The sequence below is a fragment of the Hippopotamus amphibius genome, chromosome 6 (assembly GCF_030028045.1).
Source record: "Hippopotamus amphibius kiboko isolate mHipAmp2 chromosome 6, mHipAmp2.hap2, whole genome shotgun sequence".
NCBI classification, from domain to species: domain Eukaryota; kingdom Metazoa; phylum Chordata; class Mammalia; order Artiodactyla; family Hippopotamidae; genus Hippopotamus; species Hippopotamus amphibius.
Genome location: NC_080191.1, coordinates 9,321,543 through 9,345,009, shown reverse-complemented (window position 1 = coordinate 9,345,009; position 23,467 = coordinate 9,321,543). Strand labels below are relative to the sequence as shown.

Sequence of the window (23,467 nt, the reverse complement as noted above, 5' to 3'; positions counted from 1 at the left end):
TCTTTGTATAATTTCAATTCTTTTGAATTTATTTAGGCTTGTTTTATGGCCTAGGATATGACCTCTCTTTCAGAAAATTTCATGTGCATTTGAGAAAACGTATATTCTGTGGTTATTGAGTGGAGTATTTATATGTGTTTGTTAGTCTAATTTGCATATAGTGAAGTTGAAGTCTTATTATTTCTTGTTGATCTTCTCCCCAGTTGTTCTATCCATTATTGAAAGTTGGATATTGATGTCTCCAGCTATTGTTCTTGCATTGTCTATTTCTTTCTTGAGTTATGTCAGTTTTTGCTTCATGTATTTTGAGAGCTCTGTTTCTGGGCACATACGTATATGTTTGTAATTGCTATAACATCCTGATGGGTTGATATTTTTATCATTATAAAATATTCCTTTAAGTCTCTAATGACACTTTTGTTGTTGTTTTAAAGTCTATTTTGTCTGATATTAGTAGTGGTTGCTGTTTTCATGATACATCTTTTTTTCATCCTTTTACTTTCAGCCTATTTGTATCTTTGAATCTAAAGCATATCTCCTGTAGATAGCATATAGTTGGAACTCATTTTTTAATCCAGTCTACCAGTCTCTGCCTTTTGATTAAATTGTAATTCATTCACAAATTATGTTATTGCTGATATAATTGGATTTACATCTGCTCTTTTAATTTTCATTTTCTTTATAGTTCATGATTTTCATGTTTCTCTGTTCTTCCTTTACTGATTTCTTTTTCATTAAGTGAATATCTTTAGTGTAATATTTTCATCCTTTTAATGACTTTTTTCCATTATATTTTTTGTCATTTTTTCAGTGAAGAACTTTTATCTCTATGAGAAGTATAAAGTTTCATTCAAACTGAAATATTGTCTCAAATTCAAAATGAAGCATTGTATGATGCTATATGTTTTGATAATTAAAATGTGAGTATTAGTAATGAATGTTTAAGGCCACCTGTAGGGAAAAGGTTTCTATGGTGGGAAAATATGGTTGCTTCTCAAAAGTAGATACACAGTAGTGTCTTTGTCATAAGAACTCCTATTGATATTTTATCAATGAATGAGGCTCTGTGACATTGCAAGCTTATAACTGTGTATTAGTAAAATATAACAATAACAGTTTTCTGCTTTATATACTATAGGGCATAGTCAGGTAGGCCATTTATTATGTCTTTTAAAAATCGCAAAATTGTCCTATTTGACATAATTTAGATGAACATTTAAATATTTATTAAACTTATATTAACTCAAGGACTACTGAATTAAACATTAATTTCAAGGATTTGAAACTATTTGAAGCACCACCTAAAAAACGGGAAAGCAGCAAAAGAAGTCCATCTTGTATATATTTCAGTATCGGGTTCCATCAGTCAGCTCAGCACACCTTTTATCTTCTGTTCCTTTATTGAACTGTAATTAGACAGTGGCATATTACAGTGCTTGTTTTCCAGCAGGCGAGAGAGGACCGGAATAGAGCTGGCTAACCATTTCCAGCTAAATATATTGACAGAGTATTCACTTGTATGACTGTACTCATCTAGTAAAGTGTAAATAAGCTATATATACAATATGTACGTGAGTAGATAATATATATACTTAAACATATAAAAGTACTGAAGAAAGTTGCTAAATTTCCTTAGAATGCTTGTTATTTCATCTTCAAATACATCACATTTATAACTAAAAAAATCTTCAACATAAGTAAAGCTGAACTGGCAAAAGTCCTATGTCTTTACTTACTTTTGCTGTGTACCTGTTTTGTTTTGTTTTTTTTTTTTTTTTAGCCTATTAAAACTCCCCGGCTTCTCTTTCTAAGGTAGATGTGACTATCTTCTTCACCTAAAGAGGAGTTAGAGATTCTTACTCTCAGCTTCTTCTTCATTTTTATTGTTGTTGTTTAAAGTATTCAATCATTGTAGCCTTTCTGAAATTTTATGAAAAATAATTATTCTTGGTAGACTAAATTGCAATTTTATGTGTTACAGCACTGATTTATTTGGGGGGAATGCAATGTATAGATTTAGTAGAAATTTTATATGGAGTTTGGGGCTGAGAAGGGTGGGTGAAGGTCTGGAATTTGAGAGCTAAAGGTGCTAGATCCTGCTTGCTGCATTATACATAGGTCAAGATTAATGGAACCAGTTAAGTTACTCTCCAGGTGATTGAGAAGGGTGGGAAATTTAGAGACTGAAATGGATCTCTGAACAGTCAATTAAGCCTCTGAGTGATTGAGAAGAAGATAAATACTAGGACAAAATCCCTCCTAACAACTGATTCTGTTATGTAAAACAAACCTACAGGATTTGAAATGCAACCAAGTCTGTTTTGTATTAAGGCGAGTATAAACCAACTTAATCTTAGACCTGCTTGTAGCCCCAGATTATGTTTGGTGCGAGCACAAAGAGCTGTACAGCATGAATGCACAAGGAATCGGTAGAGTGAGAAGGCTCACTGCCAGGGAAGTTTGGCACAAGAACTCCAAGAGGAGGGGGAAATTTCTTCCTCGTTGAATCAACTTTGGCTCTCTGGAATAGAGAACATGGAGAGAGAGGGACCAAGGAAAGCCAACCCTATTCTAATTGTTGATACCTTAACAAGCTGTTGATTTTTAAAAGGGGATAAAGGGGCAAAGTGTGGGTAGCATTCTGTTCCTCTGAGTCAATCCTAATGAAGTAGGAGGTTCTTAAAGAAATTAATTTCCATTTAAATTCATGTGTGACCCTCTTCTAGAAACCTCCACTTGTTTTGGAATTTTTGTTGAGAATTTCAAATGATTCAGCAACAACAAGGTCTTTTTTGACATATTCTATTTCTCGAGGGTAAGTTTTATATTGAATGCCTGATTTCAGCCATAGAAATTTTCTCAAAATTGAAATGACTGATTACTTTCCTCTCTGTTTACTAATTTAACATGGAAAAATAAATCATGATTCTCATACTTCCGAAGCAGTCAGACTTTTAATCCACGGTACTGTACTCCAGAATTCCTGTAGTTGTTGATGCCAAATTTCCTGGCAACGAAATAGTGGTCGATTCCAGGGCTTTTCTGACTTAAAGACACAGTAGTTCTACTCAACAGAAAATAGAAACCTGCCCCTCCACTGCAGTTTCTGAGCTTAACAAAAGGTGACAGAAGCAATGAAATAGGTGGATTTTACCCAGAGCATTTAGAACAAAGGAAAAAGAATCTGTGCTCTGCTTGGGCCGCTCACACTCCACTCCCCAACAAAAAGCATTTGAAGAGAGTGACTCTGCTTATTCTTCAGAAATGACTTTTAATTCTCTTACTGTGGTCACCTTTTGATTATTTGTGAGCAGATTTTCTATTTTGCGTCTTACCTGCTCTAGTGTAGCATCCCACTAATGGGGCAGTTACCCAGAATTAAAGTCCCTTAAAACCTTTTTTTTTTTAACTTTTAAAAACACATATTTATTTTTGGCTACATTGGGTCTTTGTTGCTGCGAGTGGGCTTTCTCTAGTTGTGGCAAGCGGGGGCTACTCTTTGTTGCAGTGCATGGGCTTCTCGTTGCCGTGGCTTCTCTTGTTACAGAGCGTGAGCTCTAGGTGTGCAGGCTTCCATAGTTGCAGCACACAGGCTCAGTAGTTGTGGCTTGTGGGCTCTAGAGCGCAGGCTCAGTAGTTGTGGCACAGGGGCTTAGTTGCTCTGTGGCATGTGGGATCTACCTGGCCCAGGGGTCAAACCCGTGTCCCCTGCATTGGCAGGCGGATTCTTAACCACTGAGCCACCAGGGGAGTCCCCCTTAAATTCTTTATCCCTACTCACTTGTAGGAGCTTATGTCTCTGTCTCCCCTCATGAGAGAAGAGGGGATGCTTTTCCAAAGCATCTGAGCTTAATTCCTGTATTTTCTCCTGATCATTTTAGTGCTACTCAAGTCATATTTCCTTAAGATATACCTCTATGGTTAAAATTGAACTACACAAAGCTGAGCAGAACCTATTCTTCCACCCATGAGACATGATATTCTTGTGGCCCCAGAAGAAAACTCTGAATTTAACTTCACTTTCACACTGAAAAAATCACGTTCAATTTAGTGCCATCTTTAGGCTGTAGCTTTTCCATGCAGCTGCTTTTGACTACCAGGCTTCATCCCTCCTAAGTTCTCCTAGGCTGAAATAGTCAAGTATGTTTGTAATTTGAGAGTAATATTAATCACTATTTGTATTTTGGTATGATCTATATCCTTGTGTGGATTTGTACATTTGTTTTCTGAATATACTTGTTGCCAACCTTGGGTTGTATATTCCAGACACTTGATTTTTTTTTTTGAAACTAGCTGACCTTCATCCTTTTTTAGAGCTTCACAGACATGGTTGTATTTCTGAGTACAGATTTTTAGTGTAAGATAATACTGCTGTCTTTTTAAATACTTTCACTTGAAAACTGACGAGAAGGCCCTGGAGTTGCAGACTCACTGCTATTACTCTAGTTTTTCTCCATTACGAGTGTATCACCCCCACCCCCATCCCCCATTTTGAAGTTAAAGGCATTTTCTCTGGCTGAAATTCTTACAATAAAGTTGCATTCTTGAAATTTCCTACTTAAAAAAGTCAAGAGATCTTAGATGTTTTTAAGAATAGATTTACAAATTTTCATGTGTATCATAGTAGCATTTTACCAAGAAAATTCTTCTGGATAGCATTGATTAAATTATATTTGTATTTTTATTCCATTTCCAAAGATAATTTGAGGCAACTTAGATTAAAATTATTTATCATATATCCACTATAGTCACTAAAATGGAAGATATGGAAAATACCAAGTGTTGACAAGGATGTGGAACAAGTAGAACTTTTTGTACACTACAAGTGAAAGAGTAAATTGCTGCAACTTTGGAAAACTGCTTGGCAGTATCTACTAAGCTGAACATAGATATACCCTATGAATGGCAATTCTACTCCTAGTTATATACCCAGCAAATGTGTACAGAAGTTTACCACATGGCACGTACTAGAATGTTCACAGTAGTACTGTTCACAGTAGCCCCAAACTATAAACTACACAAATGCTCACCGTTAGGGACTGAATTGTTTCCACCAGAATTCATAGGCGAAGCCCTAACCGCTAGTGGTACTGTATTTGGGGACAGGGCCTTTAAGGATGTAATTAATTAAATGAGGTCATATGGGTGGAACCCTAATCTCATAGGACTGGTGTCGTTATGAGAAGAGGAAGAGACACCAGAGGAAAGACCATATGAGGACACAGCAATAAGATGGCCATCTACCAGCCAAGGAGATAAACCTCAAAAGAAATCAAACCTGCCCACACTTTGATCTTAAGACTTCCAGCCTCCAGAACTGTGATGAAATAAATTTCTGTTGTTTTAAGCCACCAGTTTGTGGTATTCTTTTGTGGCAGCCCTAGAAGACTAATACACTCATCAACAGTAGAATGATAATAAATTGTGGTATTTTCACGCAATAGACTATTACTCTACAGAACAAAAATAAACTACTACATGCATCAATAAGGATGAATCTTACATAATATTTAGTAAACAAAGCCAGACACTTGCTAGTCAAGGAAATGAGTTTATATGAAGCAATATGTACCCTAATAGCCAATTTGAAAATGATTTAGGACACACTCTTATTGATTTGATCAATGTTGAGTGCAAAATGAAAGACACTTTCCTATGTCTGGAATATTTGTTAACCAGCAAAGGTCAGGACTATCAGATTCGGTAATTAATACTTTGTGTTTCAAAAGCCTTAAAAAATAACAGAATAAAAACCTTAAAAATAATGACTTTCACATATTAAATTTCTGCTGTATTTAAATTTTAAAATAATTTTATTTAGCATTTATTTTGTATTAATGTTTCCTTCTAATGTTTTTCTACTATCATAAGTCTTTATCAGGTATCTGAGATCATTTTTATGTTATTGAAATACATGATCTTGTCATAGTATACTGACTTATACTAGTGACAAGCCATGAGCTTATTATTATTATGGAGTTTTTTGGACAGGAAACTACTGAAACTTTTAGTATAACCCTATAATAGAAAAATGATTCACTGTTTATTGTTATGGACACTCATTATTTGAGAACACATAAAGTATTGTGATAAATACCGAATTAGGATTTCAGGAATTTTCCATATTAATTTTGGAAATTTGGAAACACTTTTTCTGGAATTCCCTCTGGTTTTCCAGCTGTGTGATTACCCACAACTCTCCTCTGGTCCTTCACGCCGTAAGGACTGTAGGTTTTCTATTGGAATTTTAGTTGCCTTGAGCAGTACTGATTTTATTGTGTTTAGTCTGAAAGCTGTAAAAATCAGTAATATGCCATTTTTCCCTTGTCCCAAGTGTCGGCATCTTCTAGAATCTGCCTGCTTCTGTTCCCTTTCCAGTGCCTTCAGGTTACCTGTTTTTGTGCTTTGCGCAGCATTTACAGCTACCGTCAGCAGGAGAGTCAGCTAGGGCAGAGCTTAGTTGGCCCTACTAGAACCATAACTCTTCTCCCTGTTCTGATAGAGCACACTTTCTGCTATCTTCCTGAGAAGACCGCATGGGAAATATATTTTTTGAAGGCTCATCTGTCTGAAAAATGTCCTTATTTTACTTGATTAATATTTTGACTGGGCATGGATAGTTTGACAGTAATGTTCCCTTCAAAACTTTTAGGCACTATGCCATTGTTTCCATTATTGCTGTTGCAAAGTTTGATGTGAACGTTTCTTGACCTTTTATATTTGACCTGTTTTTGCCTTCTGAAGTTGTTAGGATATTCTTTCTTTATTCCTAGTTTCCTAAAACTTTGTGATAATGTGCCTTAGAATGAGCTTTCCCCCCATTCTTTGTGTTGGGAGTCTTTCAATTTAGAAAATCAGTTCTAGGAAATTTAATTTTCTTTTCTTCTTTGATAATTTGTTCCCACCCCCCCCCCCACCCCCCCCCCCCCCAATAGTCTTTAGAACGCTTCCTGGTTAGATATTGAACCTTCTGGGTTTATCTTCTAATTCTTTTATTCTCTCTTTTGTTTTCCATCTTTTTGTCTTTCTGCTCTATTTTCTGAAAAATTACTTCAACCTTTTTTCCTTAAATTTTTTATTTAGCAACCATATGCAGAGCTCTTTCTTCTGACCAAATTGTCCTTTTGATTTATAGCATTTATGAAATGCAATGCAATGTGCCTATATAATACACATATTAGAGTGTAGTTTTCCCCTTTTGGTCTCTGTATTTTTTTCTTTCCTTCCTTCAAGATCCTTTTCTCTGCTTCTTTATTGTGATCTTTAACTTTTATCCTAGAGGATTTCCTTAAATGCTTAGAAATACTTGTTGTCCATTCACACTTAAGAATGAAGCACTGAAAAGCTTATTAGAAGTTCTGTGTGCATAGATAGGGTTTTATTGATTGGTGGGCTTCACTAGAGGGTGATAAGGTTGAAGAACCCCCAAGTGTCAGTATCTGCAGGTCATTTTTTTGACTATTCAATTTCCTCTAGAACGTTTCTTTCAATCTTTCTGTCTACTTCTTGGGATGGAAGCTTCCTGGACTGGTAGGGTTCTGGATGCTGAAGAGGTAAGGACTGTTGGTTTCACTGTTTACTTTGCAGAATTGTAGTATGTTGTCTCTCACTCTGTCTCAGTGTTAAAACTATCCCTGACAGTAAACTTAGCAGTTTCAGCTGGAGTGGAGGAGTTATAGGAGTCTGGCTGTCCAGGTGAAAGGAGAGAATCTAAGGAACTGCCTTTGTCGTATTTTCAAACAATGGCCCTGTTTCCAGCCTGACCCCTCACCTGTATCTTTGAGTATATCTAGTAGTGCCAAACCTTTGGGGAGTTTTTGGTGAGAACCAGATTGTTTCATCTTGGCTTAGCATCCCACCTCCCACCTTCTGATTTCTCAGTCCACTAAGGTCCTGCTCATCCAACTAAGGAAAGCAATGCCAGTCTTTCATTCTTCCAGGCTTCCCTACTCTTTCCAAGTGATTCTCTAAGAATCACTTTCCCTCATCACTTGTTTCTGGGGGAGGGTAAATCACCCTCTTCTCTCCTAAGGGGAAGGGAGGGAAAAGGCTCTTATCACAAATACTAGACACAAAAACCAATAACTCCTGATCCTCTTTCCTCTCCTTATAAAGACACTGGTGTGGGGAATAAGGGGGATGGTGGAGGTGGGTGGCATTTGGAATAGGGCTGATTCCTCTCATTATTTAACCACAGGGACAGGAGTCTGGATCCAGTTATTGGTGGCTTATTAGTGGTTCTCTTTAGAAATTTGGGGGTACTTAGCACTTCTACTCATCAGCTTTGAGCCTTAATTATAGTTCCAGGACAAGAGGGAAAAATTGCACAATGCAGGAACTGCATAATGACCCATTGTATGGGTGTGTCCAGATGTACTTCAGATTCCCCATTGTTGGACACTTAGGTTCTTTTTCACTGTTTTGATGTTAGCAGTGTCACAGTGAACATCCTTGTAGTCATTAACCATTATCATTTCCATAAGTGAGATTCCTATGAGTGGAAGAGCTGGGTGATATGATATGCATGTTTTTAATGCTTTTTTTTTCACATCTTATCTGGTTGCCTTGAACTCTTGTACCAGTTTTACATTCCTCCCAGCAGTACATAAGAGGGTTCTTTTCCCCCTTACCTATGCTTGTCCAGCTATTTTGTCTTTTTCCTTATCTCTGCCAGTTTAGGTAAAAGTATAGCCTCTCATAATTTTACTTTGCATTTTTATCACTAGTAAGAATGAACCACTTTACATATGCTTTTTTTGCCCACTGAGCTATTTTTTTAATGTACTTTGCCTATTCAGATCCTTTGACAGTTTTTCTATTAGGGTATTCAGTTTTTTATATGTTGGAATTTTTAATACATTGAAAATATTAATTGTGTGCCATAAATGTTGCCACTGTGTTTCCCAGTTTGATGTGCCTATACATTTTATTTATAATACTCTCCATTATACAGAAAATTTAAATTGTTATGTATTCAGATCTTAGATAAAATGACTTGATTCTCTGAGTTTCATTTTTCACTTCAATAAAACTGTGATAGTAACATATGCTACATGGTAAGGTGGGAATGGTATAGATAAATTAACTGCTACATAATAGTTACTTAACAGATGAGCTTTTTTTATTCCATGTGTAACACATTGAAAAAGTTCAGAATCATCCAAATTTTTTACTAGAATTACAAAACATACTCAAAGGTGTTAAACCAGATGTGAACTTGAATATTAAGTAAAACTCTGTATCTTTTAGGCTAGTATAGCCAGGTAAGTTTTAATTTCTCTTTTTACTTGTCAATTTTTATTCTTAAAAATGTTAATGAGCTCTGATTGATGCATCCTCTTAAGTAGGGAAATCTGAAGTCTGAGTAGAGCATGAGAAGACTAATGTTTTCTTGTAAGTTATTGTTAAGGGATTAAGAATGTATTTACTTCTGGTAATGATTTCTTTCATAACATCATTATTTATTTTATATCACTATAGCTACATCTGATAAAACCAAAACCACACACTAGCCCCTCCTGCTTTATTTTTTAAATTTTTTAATTTTTTATTCTTTTTTTTTTTATTGAATTATAGTTGTTTTACAATGTTGTGTTATTTTCTCCTGTACAGCGAAGTGGAGTTTCCTGTGCTATGTAGTAGGTTCTTATTAGTTATCTAATTTTATATACATATTAGTGTATATATGTCAATCCCAGTCTCCCAATTCAGCCCCCAAACCCCCATCCCCGCCTTCCCTCCTTGGTGTCCATGCATTTATTCTCTACATCTGTGTCTCTGTTTCTACCTTGGAAACCATATCATCTGTACCATTTTTCTAGATTCTACATATATGCATTAATATCTGACATTTGTTTTTCTCTTTCTGACTTACTTCACTCTGTATGACAGTCTCTAGGTCCATCCACATCTCTACAAATGACCCAATTTCATTTCTTTTTATGGTTGAGTAATATCCATTGTATATATGTACCATATCTTCTTTATTCGTCTGTTGATGGACACTGAGAATTGCTTCCATGACCTGCCCTCCTGCTTTTAAGACAATATGAAGATAAGGTTTCTCTCCCCTAGCAGGTCTGTAGAACTTACTCCCTGAGGTCAAGTGCAAGTTGGCTTAGATGGATAACAGTCTGTTCAGTTGTGAGCTACATAAACTGCTTTTTTTTTTTTAACATATATTTATATTTTTATTTATATTTATTAGCCTAAGGAGAAATTCCATACATCAGATACTAGAGCTAAGACTTTTTTCTTTAAGGAAATGCAAGTTGGAGGTGAAGACTGGTAATAAACAGCTCAGATCCTTCAAATGGCCTTTGATGGGATATGTATTTAATGTGTAATGATTAAGCTAGAGAAAATTTCAAGATACTGATTGTAAAGGTAAGTGGAGGCAAATCAGTCATATGAAGAGAAAGGCACTCTTATGGACACATATTCTATAACAAAGGTAATTTTGCAGAGCAGTGATGGAAAGGAGACTACATTGGCATATTGGTGGGAGGGGGAGTAAACATGAACCCTACCTCATACCATGCACAAAAATTAATTCTAAGAGGATGGTAAATCTAAATGTAAGAGACAAGCAATAAAGCTTCTAAAAGTTAACATAGAAGAATATCTTCGTGAACTTGAGGAAGGGAAGATTTATTAAACAGTACACAAAACATGATAAGAAAGGGAAAGGTTAATAAAATAGAGCTCATTAAAATTAAAAGTGTCTATTCATCAAAAGGCCACTATTAGTGAAAAGCAAACCACAGAGAGAAGAACAATACCACATATTTTGTCAACAAAGAGTTTTTTGAATAGATACTTCATAAAAGATGACATATAATGGCCAATAAACATTTGAAATGTCCTCTACCTCATTAGATACCAGGGATATGGATATTAAGACACAATGAGATACACGATACACCTAAGGAATGATTAACTCCAAAGGACTGACAATATCAAGCGTTGACAAGGATATGGAACAATGAATACTCTCACACACTGATGGTAGAAATATACGCTGGTAGAAAACTTAGAAAAACTATTTGGCATTATGTACTAACGTTGAATATATGCATATCCTATGAACTAGAAATTCCACTGCCAGGAATCATGCCCAGAAGAAATGTATACCTGTATGAACCAAGCAGTAACATATATGAATGTTCATAGCATTTGTAATTCTTAAAAGCTAGAAACATCCCAAATATCCATCCAAAATATGGGATAATTAAATACGCTATTGCAGTAGTATTAAAAGCCTGGTCTCCAGATCAATAACAACAGCATCAGCTTCAACATCACCTAAGAACTTGTAGAGATTTTCAGTCCACACTTCAGACCTAATGAATAAAAAAAATTCTGAGGGTGAGGCCTAGCAATTATGCTTAAACATGCATTCTAATGACCCACAGAAAGGACAATGCATGAAAATGAATGTCTCACAAAATCATAAACTGCTTTTATGCACGTTTATTTTTAGATTACTTTACACCAATAAAATTTTTCATTTTACATGTTGTAACTTCTGAGTAACTTTTTATGATAATATAATAGAATTCTTATAAGATACTATTATAATAAAAATAGTTGTATCATTTCACATATAGTTTCACTATAAATGAAATCACATATAGTAATTTCATAGATGTGGCCTAGCTAAAGTTTAATGAGCCATATTTTAATATTATAGTGTATTTGAACACAGAGTAAAGAAGAAATCACCACTGAGGAAGTTTATAAGCAATTGTTTGTTCACCAAATAGGCTTTTAGAAACGTGACTGTCTTCTATTTTGGTTATTTTTCAGAATTCAGTTCTCCCCCTCTGTTGAGTAACATGCCTAACTTAGGGAGAGGTTAACTTTCTGAAAGCCAGCAGATGTCCTTGGGTGGCTGACATTGCTCTCTTCTTTATATATCCCTTAAAAAGTATCTCCCTTCTCCATCAGTTGTGTTGTACACTGCCATTGCAAGATGGAGACGATTCCACATGAGTTCCTATGAAAGGTGTTGGCGAAGCTATCTAAACATACATGTGCTTGGCGTGGATATTGACATTTACATTGGCTTGTATGATTTCTTTGTACCTTTGAAATTGTTTATTGTCTCTATAATCACTTTCTGTAGAGTCATTTTATTTAATACAGCTCTATTCAAATATCATACCAGGCTTTGTACAAGTCAAATAGAATTTCCCCCACAAAGCTAACCATTGCAAATGATATTTTTAAGATCCTTGAGGTGGAGTAGTTATTACTTGAAATGTGACAATTCCAAACCCTGCATAATGACTGTGGTTTGTTGCATTTTTAAAGGCATTTATTGTAGAATATTTGAAGAATTAGGTGTTTATGTGTTAAATGCCTGCCACCTGATAATTAGCTCAAGGGAGAAATTATTTTGGTTTACTTTAAGCTAATCTAGAGAAAAAATAATTTATCATATTAGTTTTCAATAAGACTTTATTAAGATGGATGTCCAGAATTGAGTTTAATTGCTTCCACACCTAGATAAGAGTGATTTGTGTGTCAAAATTAAGCATATTGACAGGTCATCTCGTATAAGTTTGTACATAGAGTTGAAGTAAACATATTTTCACATGAAGTTTTTTTTTTAACAGCATTTATTTCTTCTGCCAGTTATTTTATTTTATTGACTGTTAATTTATCAACTCTTCTTTTTTAAAAAAAGTGAGAGGAAAAAAGGCCACAGTATTATCACATTTGTATATGTGGATTCTCTAAACCATATGGTGATTTCTAATTAGAATACAAAGGATTCTTTGACGAGACTAACTTCACAGTAGCTGCAATGGTGGGCATCACAGAAGGAGAGAGTTTTCTTGAATTTCCTACAAAGACACTTTTGAGAGAAACTGTGTGGTCTGTAATTGTCCTTATACTTGAGGTCTGATAAAGTTATTGATGTGCAGATCATGTTGGTATTTTGAAGCTGGTAATTCGATTCTGGATGTTTGATCCTCTCAGTCAGTGGCTTGACTTCATTTTTTTAAAAGGCAGCTTCAATATTTAATTTCACATGTACCCTCTCAGTAGAGATTTCAAAGGATACTTTGCTGGATGCTTGACTGCCTTGTCTATTTGCTCTTGTTTTGCATGCGAGAGAGAGCCAGAAGCCTTTCTTCTCATTGTGTACACATAGTATTAATGGATTTACTCAGCCTGTATCGTCTCATTACTGAAAACAGCCAGAAGCACAGAAGTCTTTCAGTGTATGCAAATAAGGCAGAATCATCTACCTGAGAGTTAATATTCTCTGCTTTTAAGTGTATTCTAAATCTAATGTTTGTATTTAGAGCATAACATCCTGTTCTGTTTTTTTTTTGTTTTTTTTTTTTTATGGGCAAAAAGCTAAGCAGGCTCAGGCAGCTGTTTGATGTTGGCTTCAAGTGTTATTAATTTCATATTCTATTATTCTTTTCACTGTAGCACAAGTGAAGCTGATGTGGAGGCTGTCATGGATAAGTTGTTTGATGAGCTGGCTCAGAAACAAAATGATTGTACGTAAGTTAATTTCTCTTGAAAGAGAATACATTTAGAACACAATGCCCAATCTCCACTGACCAATTAATAAGTTCCATTGCTGTATATGGGTTGATGCCACGCTCAAGTGGCAGTCATTGTATCAGCATTTTGTCTAATTTATGTGTTGAATCATGTGCTATTATTCATCAAGCTATGCATTTCCTATCTGTAAGAGATGAATTTTATAGTAATTATCCAGACAAGATTGAGTCTTTGTTCATGTTCCCATAGTAACTAGACCAAGGATTCTAAAAGTACAAGGCAGAGAGCTGCGGCTGAATAAAGCCTGTGGAACCATTGCCGACTGCACATTTGAAGAGCTGTGTGAGAGAGTGAGTATCCAGACACGTTCAGACTCATTGGCCTTTTCACATGTTAAATACTTCATATTTTCCTCTCTGCCTGTTTCAGATTTTAAAATACTATTCACAGAGTCAGAACTAATTTAAAAGTCTCATTAAGAGAAATACTCATCTGTATATGTCCATGTGCTTTTTATAGATATTGGCACAAAATTTACACTTAGAAGGGCTCTAAAGCAAAATTAGAAATACAGAGAGAACTGTCAACTGTTGCTGGAAGCAAAACTAAAATCAGCTTTAGGGATATTTTGTGAAAGTCAAACATAAGAAAATTAAAAAAAAAAAAAAGGTGAGGTTAGTATATGAGGAAAGGAAGATGATGTAATACTACCATGACTCAAAGTATGACATAAAAGAATTTGCATTCCTTGTTCTCAAGGCTCATATGTTATTGTTATAATACCTGACCTATTTGGGCCAGGATCAAAGAAAGTGAATTTTTATAACTGTGACATCTATATTGTACAACAGTATATTCAACAGAGAAAAAATACATATACATACATATTCATATTAACAAGAAAGACATTGATTACAGATTAATTATAGATACGAATTCTGTCATTTAAAAGCTCTCGGAATTTTCAGTACTCAGTGGGTATTCAATTGACTATAAATCTTGAGAAAAACAAAGCCAATTACATATAACTTTAAGCAAAATACCTCAATTGTCATGTATAAATTATCATTTCAACTGGCCTCTCTGATTTATCTTGACTTTTAGGTAGCTAAAAAAGAATTGTTTTTCAAGGGGAAGAGAAAGTATTTCTCATACCTGCTAGCCATTTTATGACTACTACTTTTCTTAAAAACCAGTGACTTCATTACCTCTAAATTTGTAGTTTTCAAACAAGAGAGATGAATCCAGTCTACAAATGTTATCACAGAAATAAAGCACTTCAAGACCAGTAAAGATTAGGGTGAATTAGAATCCTCTGACAGGATGATAATGTCAGTCTCTGGCTATGAAAGTCATTCTGGGTGATATGGACCCTTCACACTTCTATTGGGTCAATCTCATCAAGGTCCCAATAACCTAATATCTTCAGGCATAATTTTATTAAGGCTTCCATGTAAGTCTTACTTACTTTGACAGAGGAATAAACTTGAGAAAAATCTTGTATATCTGACAAGCTCCCTCTACTTCCATAGAAGGGGATCTAGTGAGGAAAGGGGAAGGACAGACCTGCTGTGTCTTGGGGTAGTAAGGCAAAAGTGGTCTCTTGGAGCAGCTACTGAGTACTTATCTCTGTTTTTTACATGCTCATTATTTCAGGAGACTTAATACCAGGAAAAAGCCACTAATCAGGGACCAAAATCTTCATAGTCTACTATATGGGGAAGGTGAGGAAGAAGATTGATTGGGAATTTATCTTGAAAAATTAAGATAACACTTATAAAAATAGATATTATCTTATTTGACAAAAATATGGACTATTAATAGGAACTAAGAACTAAATTCCTAAAGTAAACAATGAACAAATTACTATTTATTTTTGGCATAACTTTCTGGACAAAATTTTAGGATGTTGAAATAGTCTATCCTACACTTCATGGTTTGGTTCTTCGAGTACATGGAAAATCATGTTTACAAAAACATTTAAAGATATCAGTTTTTTCAAAGTCCTGTTTTAATTCATGAATATTTCAGTTACTTTCTTTTAAAGTTTTTATGGTGTCCTTATCCTTGTTGAGTTTTTTCTTCTTCATGTTGGCCAGATCTTCATTTGTCAGTGGCTTTACATAGATAGGTTCGCTTTATATCCATATTGTAATTGTAGGATGTTTACTATGCCAGACTGCATGACTTGACATTAGACATTGACATGATAGATTGGATTAAGTACTTGTGTTAAGCTGTGATGGAAGTTTGAGGAAGGGTTACACTTTTTAAAATTGAGGTATAATTGACCTATTACATTATATTAGTTTCAAGTGTGTAACAATGATATATTTGTATACATTACAAAATGATTGCCACAAGTCTTAACATCTGTCACCTTATATAGTTACACAAATATTTTTTCTTGTGATGAGAACTGTTAAGATCTACTCTTCTAGCAACTTTCAAATATGTGATTGGTATTATTAATTATAGCTACCATGCTATACATCATATCCCCATGACTTATTTACTTTATAACTGAAAGTTTGTACCTTTTGACCCCTTTCATCTATTTCTCCCACTCCCAACCCCCACCTCTGGCAACCACCAGTCTGCTCACTGTATGTATGAGCTTGGTTTTTTGTTTTTTTTTGTTTTTGTTTTTTTAGATTCCACATGTAAGTGAGATCATACAGTATTTGTCTTTCTCTCTCTGACTGATTATTTCATTTACCATAATGCCCTCAGGGTCCATTCATGTTGTTGCAAGCGGCAAGATTTCATTCTTTTTTGTGGCTGAATAATATTCCAGTATGTAGGTATACAACATTCACTTTCATCCATTGATGGACACTTAGGTATTTTCTATGTCTTGGCTACTGTAAATAATGCTGCAGTGAACATCTGGTACATATATGTTTTGTTAGTGTTTTTGTTTTCTTCAGATAAATTCTCAGAAGTGGAATTGCTAGATCATATGGTAGTTCTATTTTTAACTTTTTGAGGTGCCTCCATATTGTTTTCCATAGTGTCTGCACCAATTTATATTCCCACCAACAGTGCACAAGGGTTCCCTTTCTCCACATCCTTACCAACACTAGTTATTTCTTGTCTTTTTGATAATAGCCAGTCTGACTGGTGTGAGGTGATATCTCATTGTGGATTTGAATTGCATTTCCCTGAGAATTAGTGAAGTTAAACATCTCTTCATGTATCTGTTTACTATCTGTGTTTTCTTTGGAAAAATGTCTATTCAGATGATCTGCTCATTTTTAAACTGGATTTTTTTGGCTATTAAATTGAATGAGTTCTTCATATGTTTTGGATATATGATTTGGAAATATTTTCTCCCATTCCATAGGTTGCCTTTTCATTTTGTTGATGGTTTCCTTTGCTGTGCAGAAGCTTTTTAGTCTGATGTATTTCCACTTTATTTTTGCTCTCGTTGCTTTTGTTTTTGGTGTCAGATTTAAAAAAATCATCACTGGGGCCTAGGTCAGGGAGCTTACTGCCCATGTTTTCTTCTAAGAGTTTTGTGGTTTCAGGTCTTATGTTCAATTTTTTAATCCACTTTGAGTTAATTTTTTGTGTATGGTGTAAGATAGTGGTCAAGTTTCATTCTTTTGCATGTGGCTGTCCAGTTTTCACAACACCATTTATTGAAGAGACTGTCCTTTCCCCATTGTATATTCTTGGCTCCATTGTCATAAAGTAATTGACTATACATATGGATTTATTCCTGGGTTTTCTATTCTGTTCCATAGATCTATGTATCTGTTTTTATGCCAATACCATACTTTTTGGTTAATACAGCTTTGTAATGTAGTTTGAAGTCAGGGAGCATGATGCCTCCAGCCCTGTTCTTTCTTAAGATTTCTTTGGCTATTCAGGATCTTCTGTGGGTCCATGTAAATTTTAGGATTGTTCGTTCTATTTTTGTGAACAATACCATTTGGACTTTAATAGGGATTGCATTGAATCTATAGATTGCTTTGGGTAGCATGGACATTTTAACAATATTAATTCCTCTAATCCATGGACTATCCTTTCACTTATTTGTATCTTCTTTACTTTCTTTCATTAATCTCTTGTAGTTTTCAGTATATAGGTCTTTCACTTCCTTAGTTAAATTTATTCTCAAATATTTTATTCTTTTTAAAACTTTTTTTTTTTTTTTTTTTATTTATTGGCTGCATTGGGTCTTCATTGCTGCTCATGGGCTTTCTGTATTTGCGGAGAGCAGGGGCTACTCTTCATTGCAGTGTGCAGGCTTCTTATTGCGGTGGCTTCTCTTGTTGCAGAGCGTGGGCTCTAGGTGTGTGGGCTTCAGTAGTTGTGGCTCATGGGCTCTGGAATGCAGGCTCAGTAGTTGTGGCACAAGGGCTTAGTTGCTCCGTGGCATGTGGATTTATCTTCCTGGACTAGGGCTTGAACCTGTGTCCCCTGCATTGGCAGGTGGATTCTCCTGAAATATTTTATTCTTTTTGATGAAGTTGTAAATTGGATTGTTTTCTTTTTTTTAATTATTATTATTTATTTATTTATTCATTTATTTTATTGGCTGTGTTGGGTCTTTTTTTTTTTTTTTTTGCTGTGTGCAGGCTTTCTTTTTAGTTGCGGTGAGTGGGGGCTACTCTTCGTTGTGGTGTGCGGGCTCCTCATTGTCGTGGCTTCTCTTGTTGCGGAGCATGGGCTCTAGGCGTGTGGGCTTCAGTAGTTGCAGCACGTGGGCTCAATAGTTGTGGCTCATGGGCTCTAAAGTGCAGGCTCAATAGTTGTGGCGCATGGGCTTAGTTGCTCCACGGCATGTGGGATCTTCCTGGAGCAGGGATCGAACCCATGTCCCCTGCATTGGCAGGCAGATTCTCAACCACTGAGCCACCTAGGAAGCCTCTTGGATTGTTTTCTTAATTTCTCTTTCTGATAGTTGGTTATTAGTGTATAAAAACACAACAAAGTTTTGTATATGATTTTGTATCCTGTGACTTTACTGAATTCTTTTTATTAGTTCTAACAGTTTTTTGGTGGAGTCTTTAGGATATTGTTTATATGGTATCATGTCATCTGCAAACAATGACAGTTTTACTTCTTCCCTTCCAATATGGATGCCTTTTATTTCTTTTTCTTGCCTAATTGCTCTGGCTAAGGCTTCCAATACTATGTTGAATGAAAGTTCTGAGAGTGGGCATCTTTGTCTTGTTCTTGAACTGAAAGGAAAAGCTTTTAGCTTTTTACTATAGCGTCTCATATTAGCTGTGGGCTTATTATATATGGCCTTTATTATGTTGAGGTATATTACCTCTGTATCTACTTTGTTGAAAGTTTTTATCATAAATGGATGTTGAATTTCATCAAATCCTTTTTCACATCTATTGAGATGATTAAATGATTTTTATCCTTCATTTTGTTAATGTGGTGTGTCACATTGACTGATTTGCACATGTTGAACCATCCTTGCATCACTGGAATAAATCCCATTTTAATATTGTGTGTGATCCTTTTAATGTATTGTTGAACTTGGTTTGCTAATATTTTGTTGGGGATTTTTGCATCTATGTTCATCAGGGATCTTGGCCTGTAACTTCCTTTTCTTCTGGCATCCTTGTCTGGTTTTGGTATCAGGGTAATGCTGTCCTCATAAAATAAATTTGGAAGTGTTACAGTGTCTATTTTTTAGAAGAGTTTGGGAAGTATTGGTATTAATTCTTCTTTGAATGTTTGGTAGAATTTAGCAGTGAAGCTGTCTGGTGTTGGACTTATGTTCATTGGGAGGTTTTTGATTATTGTTTCAATTTCATTGCTAACTTTTCTATTTTTTCCTGTTTCAGTCTTGGTACATTGTATCCTTCTAGGAATTTATCCATTTCTTCTGGATTGTCAAATTTGTTGGTGTATAATTGTTCATAAGAGTCTTCTTTTTTTAAACTTAATTTTTTTGTTGAAGTATAGTTGATTTACAACGTTGTGCCAATCTCTGCTGTACAGCAAATGACTCAGTTATGCACATAGTGACTTTTTTTAAAATATTCTTTTCCATTACCATTTATCACAGCAAACTGAATATAGTTCCCTGTACTATACAGTAGGACCTTGTTGTTTATCCATCCTATATGTAATAGTTTACGTCTGCTAATCCTATGCTCCCAGTCCTTCCCTCCCCCACTCCCCTCCCTCTTGGAAACCACAAGTCTGTTCTCCATGTCTGTGAGTCTGTTTCTGTTTTGTAGATATGTTCATTTGTGCCATATTTTGGATTCCACATATAAGTGATATCATGTGGTATTTGTCTCTTTTTGACTTACTTCACTTAGTATGATCATCTCTAGTTGCGTCCGTGTTGCTGCAGATGGCATTGTTTCATTCTTTTTTATGGCTGAGTAATATTCGATTGTGTATATATGTACCACATTTTCCTTATCCATTCATCTGTTGGTGGATATTTAGGTTGTTTCCATGTTCTGGCTATTGTGAATAGTGCTGCTGTGAACACATAACAGTCTCTTTGATCCTTTGTATTTCTGTGGTATCAGTTGTAACATCTCCTCTTTAATTTCTGACTTTATTTGGGTCCTCTCTCTTTTTCTCTTGGTGAGTCTAGCTAAAGGATTGTCAATTTTATGTTTTCAAAGAACTGGCTCTTAGTTTTATTGATCTTTTCTATTGTTTTTTATATTGTTTTTTTAGTCTCTATTTTATTTATTTCCACTCTGATCTTTGTCATTTCAGGAAGGGCTACATTTTTAAGTGGTCAGTTTATTTGTAACTATTTTCTTGTTATGATGATTTTTCATTTCTTGGCAACCTTATAGGTGTGGCAATTCAGATATTGAATACTTTGCATGAAGAGGACTCTTGAAATCACTCTACTTCAGATGTAGCCTGAAACTCTTAATTAGTTATAATGATATTGTGAGCCAGGGTAAATAGTTGCCACAAACTGTTCAGTAAAGAAGAAAGCACATCCAGCTCAAGGTAAAGAAGCAGGCATCTAGTATGTCTGGGACAGCCCCAGGTTTGGATTACTTTTCTAGATTTCTGGGAGGCTCTTGAAGTCTGAGATTCACCCAACCATCCCTCCTGACACTATCATGAAAAAAACCTTTGGCAAGGAGTGAATGGGTTGATAGTCTGTAACCACTATATTTGAACCGTGGCCCTTTCCAAGAAAAAAAAATATTTGTAGACATATATATTAGGTAGAAACTTATCTATTAGTATCTTAATAGATTAAAGAAGGTTTCAACTCTAAGCCCTTGACATATGCCATAAGTAAAACTAAAAATGCCTGGGCTGTTACCCTCTTCCCACACCTGAATGCCTCCCAGCTCCAGGCATGGTTCCTCAGGTCTGGAATTCTGCAGGTTAACATCTTTTGGTATCTGTAGGATTCTTATTCTCTGCAAGCAGTCTCAATTAGGAGATCCTACAGCACCTGCATAGTAATAGTAGCAAACATTACCATGTATCAGGCATTGTACTTTATATGTATTAATTCATTTAATACTTTACATGTACTTTATATGTATTTTATATGTATTAACTCATTTAATACTTACAATAGGTAGGTACTATTATTGTCCCCATTTATAGGTGGAGAAATTGAGGCACCAAGATGTTAAGTTACTTTCCCAAGATCACATAGCTAAGTAAGTGGCAGAGCCAGGACCTCAACTCCTTGGTAGTCTAGGAGTCAGATTCTGTGCTCTTAATCACTACAGTATATCTGAAAATGTTCTGGAAAAGTTCTACATCAAATCTTTAGTATAATTCTGGTTCTACCATGAAGTACAGTCTGTTACTTTGTGAATTCCCACACCTGAAATAAGCTTTGAGCCTTTTATAAAGGGTGAAGCTGGCTGGGAAACAGATATCCTCCAGTCTGAGAGACCTGCCTCTCTGCTAGAACCTTAGTACAGAACTGTCCAACTTGTGTGTCTTGGCATATCCACTGGGAATGTGCCCAGCTATCGATAGGGCCTGTGCCTCCAGGACAGGGACCTTAGGCAGCCTAGTTCCTTTACTCCTTAGTAAAAACATAATCATTTTTTCTCCCGGCCATGATATGAAAAGGATTGGGAAGCCCTGCTTTTGAGAACTATGGGAGAGTAAAAGAGAATATATTTGGGTGGTCTTTGTTCTCTGTCACTCCCTCCATATCAGAGCTGTGGTAAAGGAAAGTGAAGCAGATTCATTTCTTTGGACATGTCATGAGCTTTAGGGTTTCCTTTCCTTTCCTTGGCATAGTTACTTGGCTTAATCAGAGGGTAATGGAGAAGTCAGAAATATCATTACTTAAATCAGTGGTTTTTGAAGTGTGGTTCTTAGACATCTAGGGGTCCTTCAGAGGTCCTGGAGGTCAAAACTCTCTATAATAATACTAGGATACTGTTTGCCTTTTCCACTGTGATGACATTTGCAGTAATGGTGCAAACGCAATGGTGGATAAAACTGCTGGTGCCTTAGCATGAATCAAGGCAATGGCACCAAACCATGTTATATCCTTCATTGCCCATGTACTCACAGTCCCACTTTAAAATGCCCTTGAAGAAGCAGTAAAAATGATTAATGTTGTTAAATCTCAACGCTTGAGAACATGTCTTTTTAATATTCATTGTCATGAAGGAAGTACACATAAAGCTCTTCTGCTGGATGCCAAAGGTAATGGTTGTCTTTAGGAAAAGCACTTGTTTAATTGTTTAAGTTGCTAGCAAAACTAGCTACTTTTTTTTTTAATACATAAATAAATTTATTTATTTATTGGCTGTATTGGGTCTTTGTTGCTGCACACGGGCTTTCTCTAGTTGTGGGGATCGGGAGCTACTCTTGGTTGTGGTGCGCGGGCTCCTCATTGCTGTGGTCTCTCTTGTTGTGGAGCACGGGCTCTAGGCGCATGAGCTTCAGTAGTTGTCACTCATGGGCTCAATAGTTGTGGCTCACAGGCTCTAGAGCGCAGGCTCAATAGTTGTGGCTTAGTTGCTCCACGGCATGTGGGATCTTCCTGAAACAGGGATTGAACCCATGTCCCCTGCATTGGCAGGCAGATTCTTAACCACTGTGCCACCGGGGAAGTCCTGCTACTTTTTTCATGGAACACCATTTTCACTTGGAAGAATAAGTGACAGACAGACTATGGCTATTCAGGTTTGGCAGACATTTTCTCACAGTGTTTGACAGACGTTTTCTTGAAAATGAACAAAGTAAAACTGTCACTTTAAGCAAACAACTACCAGTATTTGTTGTCAGTGATACAATTTGAGCAAACAAGTGAAAAATAGAATTTTGGAAAACTTGCTGCCACCGTGAACTTGGCACCTCTTCCCAATTAAGTATTTTTTCTGATGAGATTGATGGTGGTGTTAACAAATGCAGAGTTTTGGTATTGTATAATGAAATGCGTCAACATATAGAAGATATACATAACTCTTTGAATGAATATTTTCCAATAACCAATGCATATTCTTATAATATCATGCATGATGAAGGTCCATTTAAAACACGAGAAAGACTAATGGATTTTAATATAACAGAATTTTTAAAATACACTAATGTTGTTTCAGATTCTACATGGCAACTATCATTTAAAAATTACTTCTTTCAAGGAAGGGAGGGAATACGGGGATATGTGTATAAAAACAGATGATTGAACTTGGTGTACCCCCCAAAAAAAAAATAAAAAAAAAAGAAAAAAGAAAAAAAAATTACTTCTTGTCAAGTTTTTAAAAAATTTTAAATAGACTATTTTTTAGAACAGTTTTAAGCTTACAGGAAAAATGAGTAGATAGTCCAGAGAGTTTCCATATACTCCCAAACCCAGCTTCCCCTGTTATTAACATCTTATGGTATATTAATTGCATTTAATGAACCAATATTGATATTATTAACTAAACTGCATGTATTATTCAGATTTTCTTAGTTTTTCCCCAATATCCTTTTGCTGTTCCAGGATCCCATCCAG

The 23,467-nt window shown here is 35.5% G+C and overlaps 1 protein-coding gene across 6 annotated transcripts in view; it reads left to right on the top strand.

The window, feature by feature from the left end:
- AFG1L (AFG1 like ATPase) overlaps positions 1-23,467 on the top strand; it is a 226,522-nt gene that overhangs the window by 168,103 nt on the left and 34,952 nt on the right. For all 6 annotated transcript variants that reach the window (XR_009054295.1, XR_009054296.1, XR_009054297.1 and 3 more), the window contains 2 exons: positions 13,450-13,520; positions 13,777-13,877. Coding sequence is in view for 3 of the 6 variants with exons in the window: in XM_057738766.1 (XP_057594749.1) it covers positions 13,450-13,520; positions 13,777-13,877 (172 nt within the window). In the remaining 3 variants the exon portion in view is untranslated. The remainder of the gene's footprint in view (positions 1-13,449; positions 13,521-13,776; positions 13,878-23,467) is intronic.